The following is an 18597-nucleotide window of genomic DNA, read 5'->3' on the forward strand; positions in this document are numbered from 1 at the left end:
TTCACAGACACACAGTATTCACCAAATGTTCACAGACACACTTTACATGTATTTACCAAATGTTCACAGACACACAGTATTCACCAAATCTTCACAGACACACAGTATTCACCAAATCTTCACAGACACACTTTACATGTATTTACCAAATGTTCACAGACACACTGTATTCACCAAATGTTCACAGACACACAGTATTCACCAAATGTTCACAGACACACTGTATTCACCAAATGTTCACAGACACACAGTATTTACCAAATGTTCACAGACACACAGTATTCACCAAATGTTCACAGACACACAGTATTCACCAAATGTTCACAGACACACAGTATTCACCAAATGTTCACAGACACACAGTATTCACCAAATGTTCACAGACACACTTTACATGTATTCACCAAATGTTCACAGACACACAGTATTCACCAAATGTTCACAGACACACTGTATTCACCAAATGTTCACAGACACACTTTACATGTATTCACCAAATGTTCACAGACACACAGTATTCACCAAATGTTCACAGACACACTGTATTCACCAAATGTTCACAGACACACTTTACATGTATTCACCAAATGTTCACAGACACACAGTATTCACCAAATGTTCACAGACACACAGTATTCACCAAATGTTCACAGACACACTTTACATGTATTCACCAAATGTTCACAGACACACTGTATTCACCAAATGTTCACAGACACACAGTATTCACCAAATGTTCACAGACACACTTTACATGTATTCACCAAATGTTCACAGACACACTGTATTCACCAAATGTTCACAGACACACTATATTCACCAAATGTTCACAGACACACTTTACATGTATTCACCAAATGTTTTCTTTATTTTTAGACATGACTTATTAACAATGTGCAAACAACTCAACATGGAGGACTCTTTTCAAGAAATAATGGCACAATTAGGCGCCGATGAAAATGGACGCATTTCATACGAAGAGTTCGCACATTGTCGAATGCAGTTAATGAATGAGATAAATTCTTTGTCAGCAAGACCGCAAATAAATAACAATAATGAGAACACAGAAGTGGGTCAAGCAGATTCAGCAAACTCTGGTAGTAACCCTAATTTACCCATCCCTAAGATGACATCATGGCCAAGTAGTGACAACAGTACGGGTAAGTTTGTGTAGAGTACATATTTTGTGGTTGTGTGTAGGATACATATTTTGTAGTGTGTGTGTAGGATACATATTTTGTGGTGTGTGTGTGTAGGGTACATATTGTGTGGTGTATGTGTAGGTACATATTTTGTGGTGTGTGTAGGGTACATATTTTGTGGTGTGTGTGTAGGTACATATTTTGTGGTGTGTGTGTAGGTACATATTTTGTGGTGTGTGTAGGGTACATATTTTGTGGTGTGTGTGTAGGGTACATATTTTGTAGTGTGTGTGTAGGTACATATTTTGTGGTGTGTGTAGGGTACATATCTTGTGGTGTGTGTAGGTACATATTTTTTGGTGTGTGTAGAGTACATATTTTGTGGTGTGTGTGTAGGTACATATTTTGTGGTGTGTGTGTAGGTACATATTTTGTGGTGTGTGTGTAGGGTACATATTTTGTGGTGTGTGTAGGTACATATTTTGTGGTGTGTGTAGAGTACATATTTTGTGGTGTGTGTGTAGGTACATATTTTGTGGTGTGTGTAGAGTACATATTTTGTGGTGTGTGTGTAGGTACATATTTTGTGGTGTGTGTGTAGGGTACATATTTTGTGGTGTGTGTGTAGGTACATATTTTGTGGTGTGACACATATTTTGTGGTGTGTGTAGGTACATATTTTGTGGTGTGTGTGTGTAGGGTACATATCTTGTGGTGTGTGTAGGTACATATTTTGTGGTGTGTGTAGAGTACATATTTTGTGGTGTGTGTGTAGGTACATATTTTGTGGTGTGTGTGTAGGGTACATATCTTGTGGTGTGTGTAGGTACATATTTTGTGGTGTGTGTAGAGTACATATTTTGTGGTGTGTGTGTAGGTACATATTTTGTGGTGTGTGTAGAGTACATATTTTGTGGTGTGTGTGTAGGGTACATATTTTGTGGTGTGTGTGTAGGGTACATATTTTGTGGTGTGTGTGTAGGTACATATTTTGTGGTGTGACACATTTTGTGGTGTGTGTAGGTACATATTTTGTGGTGTGTAGGGCACATATTTTGTAGTGTGTGTGTAGGTACAACTGTACATATTTTGTGGTGTGTGTGTAGGGTACATATTTTGTGGTGTGTGTAGGTACATATTTTGTAGTGTGTGTGTACATATTTTGGGGTGTGTGTGTAGGGTACATATTTTGTAGTGTGTAGAGTACATATTTTGGGGTGTGTGTAGGGTACATATTTTGTGGTGTGTGTAGAGTACATATTTTATGGTGTGTGTAGGGTACATATTTTGTGGTGTGTGTAGGTACATATTTTGTGGTGTGTGAAGGGTACATATTTTGTGGTGTGTGTAGGTACATATTTTGTGGTGTGTGTAGGGTACATATTTTGTGGTGTGTGTAGGGTACATATTTTGTGGTGTGTGTAGGGTACATATTTTGTGGTGTGTGTAGGGTACATATTTTGTGGTGTGTGTAGGGTACATATTTTGTGGTGTGTGTAGGTACATATTTTGTGGTGTGTGTAGGGTACATATTTTGTGGTGTGTGTAGGTACATAGTTTGTAGTGTGTAGGGTACATATTTTGTGGTGTGTGAAGGGTACATATTTTGTGGTGTGTGTAGGGTACATATTTTGTGGTGTGTGTAGAGTACATATTTTATGGTGTGTGTAGGGTACATATTTTGTGGTGTGTGTAGGTACATATTTTGTGGTGTGTGGTAGAGTACATATTTTGGGGTGTGTGTAGAGTACATATTTTGTGGTGTGTGTAAGTACATATTTTGTGGTGTGTGTAGAGTACATATTTTGGGGTGTGTGTAGAGTACATATTTTGTGGTGTGTGTAGGGTACATATTTTGTGGTGTGTGAAGGGTACATATTTTGTGGTGTGTGTAGGTACATATTTTGTGGTGTGTGTAGGTACATATTTTGTGGTGTGTGAAGGGTACATATTTTCTGGTGTGTGTAGGGTACATATTTTGTGGTGTGTGTAGAGTACATATTTTATGGTGTGTGTAGGGTACATATTTTGTGGTGTGTGTAGGTACATATTTTGTGGTGTGTGAAGGGTACATATTTTGTGGTGTGTGTAGGTACATATTTTGTGGTGTGTGTAGGTACATATTTTGTGGTGTGTGTAGAGTACATATTTTGTGGTGTGTGTAGGGTACATATTTTGTGGTGTGTGAAGGGTACATATTTTGTGGTGTGTGTAAGTACATATTTTGTGGTGTGTGTAGAGTACATATTTTGGGGTGTGTGTAGAGTACATATTTTGTGGTGTGTGTAGGGTACATATTTTGTGGTGTGTGAAGGGTACATATTTTGTGGTGTGTGTAGGTACATATTTTGTGGTGTGTGTAGGTACATATTTTGTGGTGTGTGAAGGGTACATATTTTGTGGTGTGTGTAGGGTACATATTTTGTGGTGTGTGTAGAGTACATATTTTATGGTGTGTGTAGGGTACATATTTTGTGGTGTGTGTAGGTACATATTTTGTGGTGTGTGAAGGGTACATATTTTGTGGTGTGTGTAGGTACATATTTTGTGGTGTGTGTAGGTACATATTTTGTGGTGTGTGTAGGGTACATATTTTGTGGTGTGTGTAGGGTACATATTTTGTGGTGTGTGTAGGTACATATTTTGTGGTGTGTGAAGGGTACATATTTTGTGGTGTGTGTAGGGTACATATTTTGTGGTGTGTGTAGGTACATAGTTTGTAGTGTGTAGGGTACATATTTTGTGGTGTGTGAAGGGTACATATTTTGTGGTGTGTGTAGGATACATATTTTGTGGTGTGTGTAGAGTACATATTTTATGGTGTGTGTAGGGTACATATTTTGTGGTGTGTGTAGGTACATATTTTGTGGTGTGTGGTAGAGTACATATTTTGGGGTGTGTGTAGAGTACATATTTTGTGGTGTGTGTAGGGTACATATTTTGTGGTGTGTGAAGGGTACATATTTTGTGGTGTGTGTAAGTACATATTTTGTGGTGTGTGTAGAGTACATATTTTGTGGTGTGTGTAGGGTACATATTTTGTGGTGTGTGAAGGGTACATATTTTGTGGTGTGTGTAGGTACATATTTTGTGGTGTGTGTAGGTACATATTTTGTGGTGTGTGAAGGGTACATATTTTGTGGTGTGTGTAGGGTACATATTTTGTGGTGTGTGTAGAGTACATATTTTATGGTGTGTGTAGGGTACATATTTTGTGGTGTGTGTAGGTACATATTTTGTGGTGTGTGAAGGGTACATATTTTGTGGTGTGTGTAGGTACATATTTTGTGGTGTGTGTAGGTACATATTTTGTGGTGTGTGTAGGGTACATATTTTGTGGTGTGTGTAGGGTACATATTTTGTGGTGTGTGTAGGTACATATTTTGTGGTGTGTGAAGGGTACATATTTTGTGGTGTGTGAAGGGTACATATTTTGTGGTGTGTGTAGGGTACATATTTTGTGGTGTGTGTAGGGTACATATTTTGTGGTGTGTGTAGGTACATATTTTGTGGTGTGTGAAGGGTACATATTTTGTGGTGTGTGAAGGGTACATATTTTGTGGTGTGTGTAGGGTACATATTTTGTGGTGTGTGTAGAGTACATATTTTATGGTGTGTGTAGGGTACATATTTTGTGGTGTGTGTAGGTACATATTTTGTGGTGTGTGTAAGTACATATTTTGTGGTGTGTGTAGAGTACATATTTTGTGGTGTGTGTAGGGTACATATTTTGTGGTGTGTGTGTAGGTACATATTTTGTGGTGTGTGTAGGGTACATATTTTGTGGTGTGTGTAGGGTACATATTTTGTGGTGTGTGTAGGGTACATATTTTGTGGTGTGTGTAGAGTACATATTTTGTGGTGTGTGTAAGGTACATATTTTGTGGTGTGTGGGGAACATATTTTGTGGTGTGTGTAGGGTACATATTTTGTGGTGTGTGTGTAGGTACATATTTTGTGGTGTGTGTGTAGGTACATATTTTGTGGTGTGTGTAGGGTACATATTTTGTGGTGTGTGTGTAGGGTACATATTTTGTAGTGTGTGTGTAGGGTACATATTTTGTAGTGTGTGTGTAGGTACATATTTTGTGGTGTGTGTAGGGTACATATCTTGTGGTGTGTGTAGGTACATATTTTGTGGTGTGTGTAGAGTACATATTTTGTGGTGTGTGTAGGTACATATTTTGTGGTGTGTGTAGAGTACATATTTTGTGGTGTGTGTGTAGGTACATATTTTGTGGTGTGTGTAGAGTACATATTTTGTGGTGTGTGTGTAGGTACATATTTTGTGGTGTGTGTGCAGGGTACATATTTTGTGGTGTGTGTGTAGGTACATATTTTGTGGTGTGACACATATCTTGTGGTGTGTGTAGGTACATATTTTGTGGTGTGTGTAGAGTACATATTTTGTGGTGTGTGTAGGTACATATTTTGTGGTGTGTGTGTAGAGTACATATCTTGTGGTGTGTGTAGGTACATATTTTGTGGTGTGTGTAGAGTACATATTTTGTGGTGTGTGTGTAGGTACATATTTTGTGGTGTGTGTAGAGTACATATTTTGTGATGTGTGTGTACATGTAGGTACATATTTTGTGGTGTGTGTGTAGGGTACATATTTTGTGGTGTGTGTGTAGGTACATATTTTGTGGTGTGACACATATTTTGTGGTGTGTGTAGGTACATATTTTGTGGTGTGTGTAGGGCACATATTTTGTAGTGTGTGTGTAGGTACAACTGTACATATTTTGTGGTGTGTGTGTAGGGTACATATTTTGTGGTGTGTGTAGGGTACATATTTTGTGGTGTGTGTAGAGTACATATTTTATGGTGTGTGTAGAGTACATATTTTGTGGTGTGTGTAGGTACATATTTTGTGGTGTGTGGTAGAGTACATATTTTGGGGTGTGTGTAGAGTACATATTTTGTGGTGTGTGTAGGGTACATATTTTGTGGTGTGTGAAGGGTACATATTTTGTGGTGTGTGTAAGTACATATTTTGTGGTGTGTGTAGAGTACATATTTTGGGGTGTGTGTAGAGTACATATTTTGTGGTGTGTGTAGGGTACATATTTTGTGGTGTGTGAAGGGTACATATTTTGTGGTGTGTGTAGGTACATATTTTGTGGTGTGTGTAGGTACATATTTTGTGGTGTGTGAAGGGTACATATTTTGTGGTGTGTGTAGGGTACATATTTTGTGGTGTGTGTAGAGTACATATTTTATGGTGTGTGTAGGGTACATATTTTGTGGTGTGTGTAGGTACATATTTTGTGGTGTGTGAAGGGTACATATTTTGTGGTGTGTGTAGGGTACATATTTTGTGGTGTGTGTAGGGTACATATTTTGTGGTGTGTGTAGGGTACATATTTTGTGGTGTGTGTAGGGTACATATTTTGTGGTGTGTGTAGGTACATATTTTGTGGTGTGTGAAGGGTACATATTTTGTGGTGTGTGTAGGGTACATATTTTGTGGTGTGTGTAGAGTACATATTTTATGGTGTGTGTAGGGTACATATTTTGTGGTGTGTGTAGGTACATATTTTGTGGTGTGTGTAAGTACATATTTTGTGGTGTGTGTAGAGTACATATTTTGTGGTGTGTGTAGGGTACATATTTTGTGGTGTGTGTGTAGGTACATATTTTGTGGTGTGTGTAGGGTACATATTTTGTGGTGTGTGAAGGGTACATATTTTGTGGTGTGTGTAGAGTACATATTTTGTGGTGTGTGTAGGGTACATATTTTGTGGTGTGTGAAGGGTACATATTTTGTGGTGTGTGTAGAGTACATATTTTGTGGTGTGTGTAAGGTACATATTTTGTGGTATGTGGGGAACATATTTTGTGGTGTGTGTAGGGTACATATTTTGTGGTGTGTGAAGGGTACATATTTTGTGGTGTGTGTAGAGTACATATTTTATGGTGTGTGTAGGGTACATATTTTGTGGTGTGTGTAGGTACATATTTTGTGGTGTGTGTAAGTACATATTTTGTGGTGTGTGTAGAGTACATATTTTGTGGTGTGTGTAGAGTACATATTTTGTGGTGTGTGTAGAGTACATATTTTGTGGTGTGTGTAGGGTACATATTTTGTGGTGTGTGTAGAGTACATATTTTGTGGTGTGTGTAGAGTACATATTTTGGGGTGTGTGTAGAGTACATATTTTGTGGTGTGTGTAGGGTACATATTTTGTGGTGTGTGAAGGGTACATATTTTGTGGTGTGTGTAGGGTACATATTTTGTGGTGTGTGTAAGTACATTTTTTATGGTGTGTGTAGAGTACATATTTTGTGGTGTGTGTAGAGTACATATCTTGTGGTGTGTGTAGGGTACATATCTTGTGGTGTGTGTACATGTAGGTACATATTTTGTGGTGTGTGTAGGTACATATTTTGTGGTGTGTGTAGAGTACATATTTTGTGGTGTGTGTAGGGTACATATCTTGTGGTGTGTGTAGGGTACATATCTTGTGGTGTGTGTACATGTAGGTACATATTTTGTGGTGTGTGTAGGTACATATTTTGTGGTGTGTGTAGAGTACATATTTTGTGGTGTGTGTAAGGTACATATTTTGTGGTGTGTAGATTACAAATGTACATATTTTGTGGTGTGTGTAGGTACATATTTTGTGGTATGTGTAGAGTACATATTTTGTGGTGTGTGTAGAGTACATATTTTGTGGTGTGTGTAGAGTACATATTTTGTGGTGTGTGGTAGAGTACATATTTTGTGGTGTGTATAGAGTACATATTTTGTGGTGTGTGTAAGGTACATATTTTGTGGTGTGTGTAGGATACATATTTTGTGGTGTGTGGTAGAGTACATATTTTGTGGTGTGTGTAGGGTAAATATTTTGTGGTGTATGTGTAGAGTACATATTTTGTGGTGTGTGTAGGATACATATTTTGTGGTGTGTGGTAGAGTACATATTTTGTGGTGTGTGTAAGGTACATATTTTGTGGTGTGTGTAGGATACATATTTTGTGGTGTGTGGTAGAGTACATATTTTGTGGTGTGTGTAGGGTAAATATTTTGTGGTGTATGTGTAGAGTACATATTTTGTGGTGTGTGTAGGATACATATTTTGTGGTGTGTGGTAGAGTACATATTTTGTGGTGTGTGTAGGGTAAATATTTTGTGGTATGTGTGTGTAAGTATTTTGGTGGAGGTACAATGGACACTAATTAAATTGAATAGTAGAACACGGTCCAATGACAAGGCTGCATGACTTGAAATCACATTTGGATGGGGATGGGTGCATATTTTCTTATTTTAGTGAATAAACTTGTTACCTTGAAAATGGCTAGACTGATTGATTTGATATTTCTTTTCCATGATGCATCCCAGTACCTATGTGTGCACTCTATCTTGCCATCAACTATGTCTCAGGTTGTATCATCTTAACAAGCATATAAAATAGATGTGCAAGTGTAGAATTGCCGTGATTAATAGACTTACTTTATTACTCTGTAGGAGCCTGTTCTGCTGGTATTAAAGACAGCTGGGATTCCTATGATTCTGGTGCTCCAGATCTAAGTCCACAGCCTAATAAACTGCACAAATTATTGGAGGGCGCCCCCAGTGCTGGAAGTGGACCAAGTCATAATTTTCTTGAACTGGCCAACACGGTAAGAGTACTAGTATGAGTGTGTAAAATAAACCAACCAGGTACCCTGCCATCTCAAGTGTATTCATGCCAAAGGATATTTTGCAGACAAATAACGTTATTCAGGTTTTTATTTCTGTTTTTGTGCACAGCTTACAGGGATCACAGTTTTTTACTAGTTTCAATTTCTTCCATTCATGTATAGGCAGTTACTCCACAGTTTTGTGTGCTTGTGGTAACGGCATTACCAGTGTGTGCATGGTATAGTGTAAACCTTTTTACTTTAGGGTTTTGCCATGTTAAGTGTGAGCGGGTATCAGTGCAGACATTTTTTTTTATTTTCCAAATACTGTTTTATAGAGGTCTAAAAGCAATGTGTTGATTTGCAAAATTTATTATTAGATTTCTCTCCTAATTTGTCATTTTTTTTTTTTTTTAATTTACAGCCACCTTAATAAACTTTGTCCTTTATAATACTTTGTTTCTGAATATAAGCAGAATTCTGTCATGGTTCAAACTTTTGAGTTTTGTAAACAATTTCTCTCCGGCACTCAAGAGCTGTTTTGCACACTGTTGAGATATTGGATGGCTGTGTTGTTTGTATTCTTACCAGTGATCAATGGATTCACAATGGTTTTCATTGGACACTTTCTAAAAAGTCACACAGAGGCTGTCAATCAATCCATAACCACGAAAATATGTTGTGTGGTCTCCTCAGTCCTAAAATATGCCTTAGCAGCTATTGTTTTAAGAGCTGAGAACAGTGACTATTTGGAATTATCAGATTTATTGTGAATAGTACAAAAAGTTCTTTTTGGCTGTTTACCCACTGTATCGAAATTTAGCAAACGTAATAAAATATTTATGTAGAGTAAGGAATCAAATTATAGATATTATGTGAATGCAAAACATAATGAAACATTACCTCATTCAAAGGCTGCTGATGAATAGTGCATTCTGGGAATATTAAGTACACTATGTGGTATGTGGTAACAAACATGATTATTGTTTTTCACTGTAAGTTAAGTTTTTCCCCACATTTACTAGTATGTTTTTACTTGTTGGTATGTTTTATGAAGGATATTTTTTTTTGTATCTCAGATTCCGCACAGCAATGATGTATGTAGACAAGCAAAACACATGATAAGGAAGTACTTATGTCAAAAAAAGCAATTTTGAGTTGTAAATGTTACAATGTTTGATGTCATAGCCAACAAAGCAATGCATTTATCTGATGACAAAGTAAAATAACAATTATTACGAACATAGAAAAATGAAACACAAGATTCAACTCGGCAAATGTGTTTCGCTATTGTAAGTTGTCACACTCCCCGTTAAGCTCCATTCCCCTGTTATAAATAGCGAGTGTGCTCTAACAGTGAATCTTTGACATTGCAAAAAATGTAATTATGTTTGAAATCAATGACCTACCAAGAAACCAGAAAGGACAGCTGTAGGTGTTATGCCACTAATCAACCAATCATCGTTCATACACTAATCAACCAATCATCGTTCATACACTAATCAACCAATCATCGTTCATACACTAATCAACCAATCATCGTTCATACACTAATCAACCAATCATCGTTCGTACACTAATCAACCAATCATCGTTCGTACACTAATCAACCAATCATCATTCATACACTAATCAACCAATCATCGTTCATACACTAATCAACCAATCATCGTTCATAGCCCTCAATTTAATTTTTTTTGCATCAGCTGGGTCAAAAGTGAGACCAACATGTGGTCTTTTGTGGGTTTATTCTGTGTGTATTTGGATGTTCTAATCTTGGTGTTTTTCCAGTGATTTCTCTTGGTGCAATCCAAATACAGTAGGTGTGTCTTGTTTACCTGAGATTTACAAACGTTTGAGCTGGCCAACATGTTTTTTTTTTTTTTTTTATGTGGTTGATTACAGGCATGTTGATTTCCCATTTTAAAAACATGTTTTCAACTTTGTTTCTCATTTACACATAGCAATCTCCTTATATGTTAACATTGTCTTCTGTGGAGTTCAATTAGTGGTATGAGCCCTGTAAGTTTATTTCAGTAGAATGTCACAAGCAATGATATTCTGATTCCTGTGAGGGTGCACTTGTTTATGTTTATACAGGTTTTTTCATTGACTCACTTGAGGGCGTACTTTGCCTTGCTGTCATCTTATGTTTTTCTGATTGAAATATCTTAGTCCTAATAATTTGTTTCCATCATGGGCACTCACCATATTAAAACGTTTGTTACCATTTTTATATTGAGTGTAAAATATAAAATATTTTATTTATTTTTATAATTTATTGGAGTGTAAGGAAAAAAGTCTGATAGTTAGCGAGTTTTGCAAGAAAAAATAATTATATGATTCAGGCAATTGTTACAAACATGATCATATTGAATTGAAGAAGTACGAGGTGCCTTCAATAAGTTTTGAGACTTTTTTTCGTAGGGACACTTTTTAGCTCTAGTCCCCTCCGAAGTACTCCCCAAATCTAATGCACTTGTTGTATCATGCCAACAAGTTCTGGAAGGCTCTCTCCCTGGAAGTCTTCTGGTGTGTGTCCATGATCCTTGTCACAGAGTCTTTCATCTCTTCAATTGTTTCTAATTGACTGCTGCTACGGTTTTCCTTGAGCTTGGGGAACAACCAAAGTCACAGGGAGCACTGTCTTGGTCAAATAGTTGGAAACACGGATGGAGTTGTGGTGTGGTGCAATGTCCTGGTAACCATGGCAACCTTGGACTTGACACAAATCCTCCACATGTTCCTACAGATATTGTCTCAATTATTCACATCCATATATAAATTTTCTGCACCAGCTCCGGTATTCTGTCGTCCCACCACCTCTCACATCTCTCATTGCTTCTCACAGACTCTCTGCCTCCCATAACTTGTTGTCCATGCAATTTAATTCATAACCAGTCTGAATCAATTCATAAGTATGCATAGCATTCTTTCCGAGCTTAACACAAAATTTTATAGCATATTGCTCTTCCAAAGTGTCCTCCCATCCCAACTGCATTTTGCAAATGTGTGATGAGCGTGATTTTGTACGGTTTGTTTAACGTCCATATACAGCCATCTCTTTTTTAACCAGAAATAAATAAATAAATTTGGTAAATTTTCTCCTTAGACATATGGTAATGCCATATTAAAATTACAGTGGTGTGGGATTATTATAACTGCCCCTGGGATAAAAGTCTCAAAACTTCTTGAAGGCACATAGTTGAATATTCACAAATCACTAAAATTAATCTAGCCTTTAATAAGAATGATAAAATACAGCTGTTGTTTTTATCTTGCCACTTTTTACATTGCGGTAAATTTCATCCTGAAATCCAAAATGTGTATTTCCCTCCTCCCTACACTGCCTCTCCCGACCTCCCGGCACCGCCTCTCTTGACCTCCCTGCACCACCTCTCCCGACCTCCCTTTGCTGCTTCTCTCGACCTCCCTGCGCCGCTTCTCTCAACCTCCCTGCGTTGTCACTCCCGACCTCCCTGCACCGCCTCTCCCGACCTCCCTGCACCACATCTCCCGACCTCCCTGCACCGCCTCTCCCGACCTCCCTGCACCGCATCTCCCGACCTCCCTGCACCACCTCTCCCGACCTCCCTGCGCCGCTTCTCTCGACCTCCCTGCGCCGCTTCTCTCGACCTCCCTGCGCTGCCTCTTCCGACCTCACTGTACCGCATCTCCCGACCTCCCTGCACAGCCACACTTGACCTCCCGGCACCGCCTCTCCCGACCTCCCTGCACTGCCTCTCCCGACCTCGCTGTACCGCATCTCCCGACTTCCCTGTACCGCATCTCCCGACTTCCCTGCACCGCCTCTCCCGACCTCCCTGCACCGCCTCTCCCGATCTCCTGCACCGCCTCTCCCGACCTCCCTGCACTGCCTCTCCCGACCTCCCTGCACTGCCTCTCCCGACCTCCCTGTACCGACTCTCCCGACCTCCCTGTACCGACTCTCCCGACCTCTCTGCACCACCACACCCGACCTCCTGCACTGCCTCTCCCGACCTCCTGCACCGCCTCTCCCGACCTCCCTGCACTGCCTCTCCCGACCTCCTGCACCGCCTCTCCCGACCTCCCTGCACTGCCTCTCCCGACCTCCTGCACCGCCTCTCCCGACCTCCTGCACCGCCTCTCCCGACCTCCCTGCACTGCCTCTCTCGACCTCCTGCACCGCCTCTCCCGACCTCCCTGCACTGCCTCTCCCGACCTCCCTGCACTGCCTCTCCCGACCTCCCTGCACCGCCTCTCCCGACCTCCTGCACCGCCTCTCCCGACCTCCCTGTACCGACTCTCCCGACCTCTCTGCACCACCACACCCGACCTCCTGCACTGCCTCTCCCGACCTCCTGCACCGCCTCTCCCGACCTCCCTGCACTGCCTCTCCCGACCTCCTGCACCGCCTCTCCCGACCTCCCTGCACTGCCTCTCCCGACCTCCTGCACCGCCTCTCCCGACCTCCTGCACCGCCTCTCCCGACCTCCCTGCACTGCCTCTCCCGACCTCCTGCACCGCCTCTCCCGACCTCCTGCACCGCCTCTCCCGACCTCCCTGCACTGTCTCTCCCGACCTCCTGCACCGCCTCTCCCGACCTCCCTGCACTGCCTCTCCCGACCTCCCTGCACTGCCTCTCCCGACCTCCCTGCACCGCCTCTCCCGACCTCCTGCACCGCCTCTCCCGACCTCCCTGTACCGACTCTCCCGACCTCTCTGCACCACCACACCCGACCTCCTGCACTGCCTCTCCCGACCTCCTGCACCGCCTCTCCCGACCTCCCTGCACTGCCTCTCCCGACCTCCTGCACCGCCTCTCCCGACCTCCCTGCACTGCCTCTCCCGACCTCCTGCACCGCCTCTCCCGACCTCCTGCACCGCCTCTCCCGACCTCCCTGCACTGCCTCTCCCGACCTCCTGCACCGCCTCTCCCGACCTCCCTGCACTGCCTCTCCCGACCTCCCTGCACTGCCTCTCCCGACCTCCCTGCACTGCCTCTCCCGACCTCCTGCACCGTCTCTCACAACATCAAAGGATATATACACTGTGGTAATTCGAATATGTAATATGAATGTAAAATTATATGTTTCTATTTTGTTGTTTGATACTGTAGACTAAATAGGACTATGGCTATAAACTAAAAATGTTGTGTTAATTATTTATAAAACTCAATATTTAAAAACTCAAATTACAGCTACCATTACAGGTCATATACGGTGAAATAATTTACTTTATTATTCTTTAAATATGACACAGTCAATATTGTTGGTCAAAAGCGGTCATGATAATTGTTTGCTGGTAGTATGTCTGTAGTTATTTGGTTTTAGCTCAAAACCAAAAGCAGAAAAACTGGAACGTGATCTAACCTAAAGTGTTATCGACATCTTATGCAATTCATGGATTATTCATATGACTGAATAACACAATAGTGAAATTAACCATCAGAGATTGGTGTGACATATTCACCTGTATCTGAGCATTCAGATGATTTATAAACTGGTAGTAGAATGCGTAGTAACTTTTGGAGAATGTCTGAATTACAGAAGAACTGTGGTGTGATCATCTAACCTACAACATTACCCACAGATTATTCACAGTGTTTTCAATAGCTTGAATGGTCAAAAAATACACAGTAGTGAGATTGGCCATCGGAGAATTCCTTAGACAAACATTAGCATGGCATTCACACTACCATATTCACCTACATGTATACTGTAAAAAAAATTATTTTCACTGAATAAATATTTTACCTAAAAATCTTTTCAGCGAAAATTAATTTCAGTGAAAATGAATTTTTTCTTAGTATTTAAGCTTTTAGATGATATATAAGTTGTTATAATAGTGTGCTTAGTAACTTTTGGAGAATGTCTGAATCACAGAACAATTTATAACTTTTTTTTTGCTACATAGTCACAATTCAAAATTGATCAAAAGTGATTTTTTTTTAAATGGCCATCATAATAAAGATACACTAACTGAGATGGGCAATATAGATTTTGTATTTTGATAATGTTGCCTTAACTCAAAGTTCAGGTAACTGTTAATTGAACATTGAATTACAATTTAAGCAAGATTTCATAAAAATGAGGATGTTTTTTTTAAATATGGGTGTGGTCATTTTTGTAATATTACCGGAATCTGATATTTTCTTAACTCAATGTTCATAACTTGACCAATTCAGCATATCTTTAACTGTCAATCAACCTGCCATTACTCAATATAATATCAGATTGCCCCATTGCAGTTAAGGATCAACCTGATAACCCTTTCTATATCAATGTTATCCTAATACTTACCATATTATAGACTAAGTTATGATTTAATATGCTTTATTTTTATTTATTCTAGAAAGACCAATGAGCATAAAACTTATTTACATGTAAACAACAAATACAGAATAAACAAATTCTAAAAATTATGAAACAATAGAATTAAAAGTGTCCGTATTTATATACATACATAACTTGTTCTAAAAATTCAGTATCATCACATGGCACATCTTACTTACCTAGTAAAATAAGACAGTTGTAAAAGCCATTTACAATTTTATAAACATTACATATATAACTTATCTTTATAAATATTTATAAAATTTAAATTGAAATAATAGGTTTCTATTGGCTGATTGAATAACATTGGATCATATTCAAATGATGTTGTTGCTCACTGTGCTTGTTGATTGGCTGATAGGATTCAACTGCCATTGAAATTTATAATGATGACAGGAATAAATTTGTGCTGCAAATAATAACAAGGTGATTGGTAATTATTAGTCCCCATTTGAATGAACTTCATCTGTCCGTTCGTTCAGAGTCATATTTCAGAATCATTTGGATTAATCTGTTCATTCTTTGCATGTGCCTAGTACTTTATCTGAGACATATGCACATGCAGTGATATACTGATTCAATCCAAGATGGCTGACTGGCAGCCATTTTGTTTTTAGAAAATGTAGTATCTTATGCATGCTTTGTCAATTTTTGTCTACATTTGGTACATACATTATACATGTTAGGATACATATTTCCCTTAATTCCAATGGGGACTATGTGATTAACAATGATTTGTCACACCACCCATGTACATTATTTTATGTCTGGATCAGACACTGTTTTAATTATCTCATTTATTATTATACACTTAGCTCTCTAACTGATGCTGCTAGACACTATAATAATAATTGTTGTCATTGTACTGGTTTGACCCTTGACCTCTCCGCTCGATCAAGAAAATAAGTGCAGAGCTTATATGTCAAAGCGTATGATGGACAAAGACATAAATTTCAATATTTTGTTAATAACTTTAATATATATTTTTTTTCAAGATGTTGGGAAAAAAATGTCAGCTAAAATATCGCTATCGCTTGCATAATTTTGCCTCAGGCTTTGTCAGTCATAATAATATTCTTTATTGAAGTCGTATTCGAAAAATGGACATAGATCAAAGTACAATAAAGCATGGTAGTCATTCCATGTCAAAAATAATCAGAACAAAAAAACATACACTAGAAGAAAAAAAAAAAAAAACTTGCCCTAAAATGGGTTATAAATACTTTCATAACTTGTGTAATCAGTTACACACTCTATTGACAAAAATATTGTGTGTTTATTTCATACTTGTTTGCTTTCACACAAGACTGGTCATTTTAACAAGTATTTTCAGAAAGTATTGTTGCTTGTACTGTAGTATTTTATAGTAATTTTTGATTCATGGGAAAAATAAAACAAAATCCCTAACATTTATTGAACATTTAACTTAAAAAAATGCCCTTAGAACCCTGTTGGCAGCAGCCAGTCACACTGGTTACTTTATAGTATCAGAAGATGCGGTCACCTTTTAAGTCAAAATACTGCCATCTTGAAAGTCCTCCTTAATAACGCCTGACAAATATTTGGTAAATCAGTTATTGTTACAGACCAAGGCTTGTTTCTAGATTCCACAACTGATTAATGAATGGTTCCCCATCTTTCATTGAGACTCCCCTACCTAAATAATGGTATGTCCTACTTCAAGTGTTGGATATATATAGTTATAGTATGTGGTTGGAATGTTCTAAGAAATCTTGTTTCCATGGTGACACTGTAAGTTGAAATATAGAACAGTATCTGCCTGGTATTCTGTATATACATGTATTAACACTGGACACATACTTTATAACTCAACTCTGTGATGACAGTGTCACGAGTAGCAACTTTCTTGTTGCTTAGTGATGAACGGATGGATGCATAGTTACAACTGTTACATGGTACTGGTTGAAACTGGTTGTTATTAGAATAGACTGGTGGTTAAAGCTAGATACTCACTTGGTATCTTTATGTGACTGAGCAGACACTGTCCTTACTCTAGAGACTGAGCAGACACTGTCCTTACTCTAGAGACTGAGCAGACACTGTCCTTACTCTAGGGTACAGTGTATAACAGTAAAGGTATATGATAATGTTTTCATCTGGGACATTGTCACCACGACAACCAAGGACTAATGCTGACATGGTAAGACAAAGTAGAATAGAATAGAATAGAATAGAATAGAATAGAATAGAATAGAATAGAATAGAATAGAATAGAATAGAGAATAGAAACATTGGTTTGATCCAATTAGAACTCAAAACCCAACTCTGTCATTTTTATAGTACATTGACCTTTCTCATATCCGCATTGCAATTTGTTTTTATTGATTCAACAGTTTTTGTGAGTAATGACATTTAATGTTTCTCAACTTAATACAAGAATGTACTGTGATACATTGCCTTGTTTGTAAGACTCCATAGATTGTGAAAATAACAGTGTCAGCAGGCTATATGGTAAACACTCTAATTGACAGTTGAAGTTATTTATAAACTAAAAATGATGATTATGAAGCTAAATATATCACAGACTTTGAGACAACTCGTGAGAGTTGTGCTGTGACCTCATATATACATGGTTAATTATGTAGTGACATCATAAATTTAGTTAATTGTGCAGTGACATCATAAATTTAGTTAATTGTGCAGTGACATCATAGATTTTGTTTATTGTGAAGTGACATCATAGATTTTGTTTATTGTGAAGTGACATCATAGATTTTGTTAATTATACAGTGACATCATAAATTGTGTTAATTGTGCAGTGACATCATAGATTTTGTTTATTGTGAAGTGACATCATAGATTTTGCTAATTAAGCTGTGACATAAATTGTGTTAATAGTGTGGTGACATCATAGATTTAGTTAATTGTGCAGTGATGTCTTAAATTTAGTTAATTGTGCAGTGACATCATAGATTGTGTTAATTGTGCAGTGACATCATAAATTCAGTTAATTGTGCAGTGACATCATAGATTTTTATTGTGAAGTGACATCATAGATTTAGTTAATTATGTAGTGACATAGATTGTGTTAATTGTGCAGTAACATCATAAATTCAGTTAATTGTGCAGTGACATCATAGATTTTGTTTATTGTGATGTGACGTCATAGATTTTGTTAATTATGCAGTGACATCATGAATTGTGTTAATTGTGCAGTGACATCATAGATTTTGTTTATTGTGAAGTGACATCATAGATTGTGTTAATTATTCAGTGACATCATAAATTTTGTTAATAGCCTATTTTTTTGTTTCACATGAGATCTCGCAAGACTGTTAAATTGGTCAAGCTTTGATTCAAAATGGCGCTAAATCGTGAGTGTCATGCATTAAATTTCCGAGTAATTTCTTGTTTCTGTTTCACGTTTTCGATCATGGCTTACTTCAATAAAATGACGATGCTGCAGCAAAAAGACTTTCTTTGTAAATTTCATCGTCCAACTATGAAAAGAATATTTCTCTTGTTATCACTAAAGCTGTGCATGATGTAAA

At 38.4% G+C, this 18597-nt stretch overlaps 1 protein-coding gene across 2 annotated transcripts in view; it reads left to right on the top strand.

Moving 5' to 3' along the window:
• The window catches only part of LOC102802512 (colorectal mutant cancer protein-like), a 126012-nt gene that overhangs the window by 48537 nt on the left and 58878 nt on the right, over window positions 1-18597 (top strand). Inside the window, exons 2-3 of one of the 2 annotated variants that reach the window (XM_085494591.1) lie at window positions 877-1160; window positions 8614-8768. In XM_085494591.1, coding sequence (XP_085350717.1) covers window positions 877-1160; window positions 8614-8768 — 439 coding nt within the window. Of the gene's footprint in view, window positions 1-876; window positions 1161-8613; window positions 8769-16967; window positions 17247-18597 lie in introns of those variants that run through there. The other variant, XM_085494594.1, reaches the window with a different exon arrangement.

This window comes from Saccoglossus kowalevskii, chromosome 20, assembly GCF_978046115.1.
Source record: "Saccoglossus kowalevskii chromosome 20, keSacKowa6.1, whole genome shotgun sequence".
Classification (NCBI taxonomy): Eukaryota; Metazoa; Hemichordata; class Enteropneusta; family Harrimaniidae; genus Saccoglossus; species Saccoglossus kowalevskii.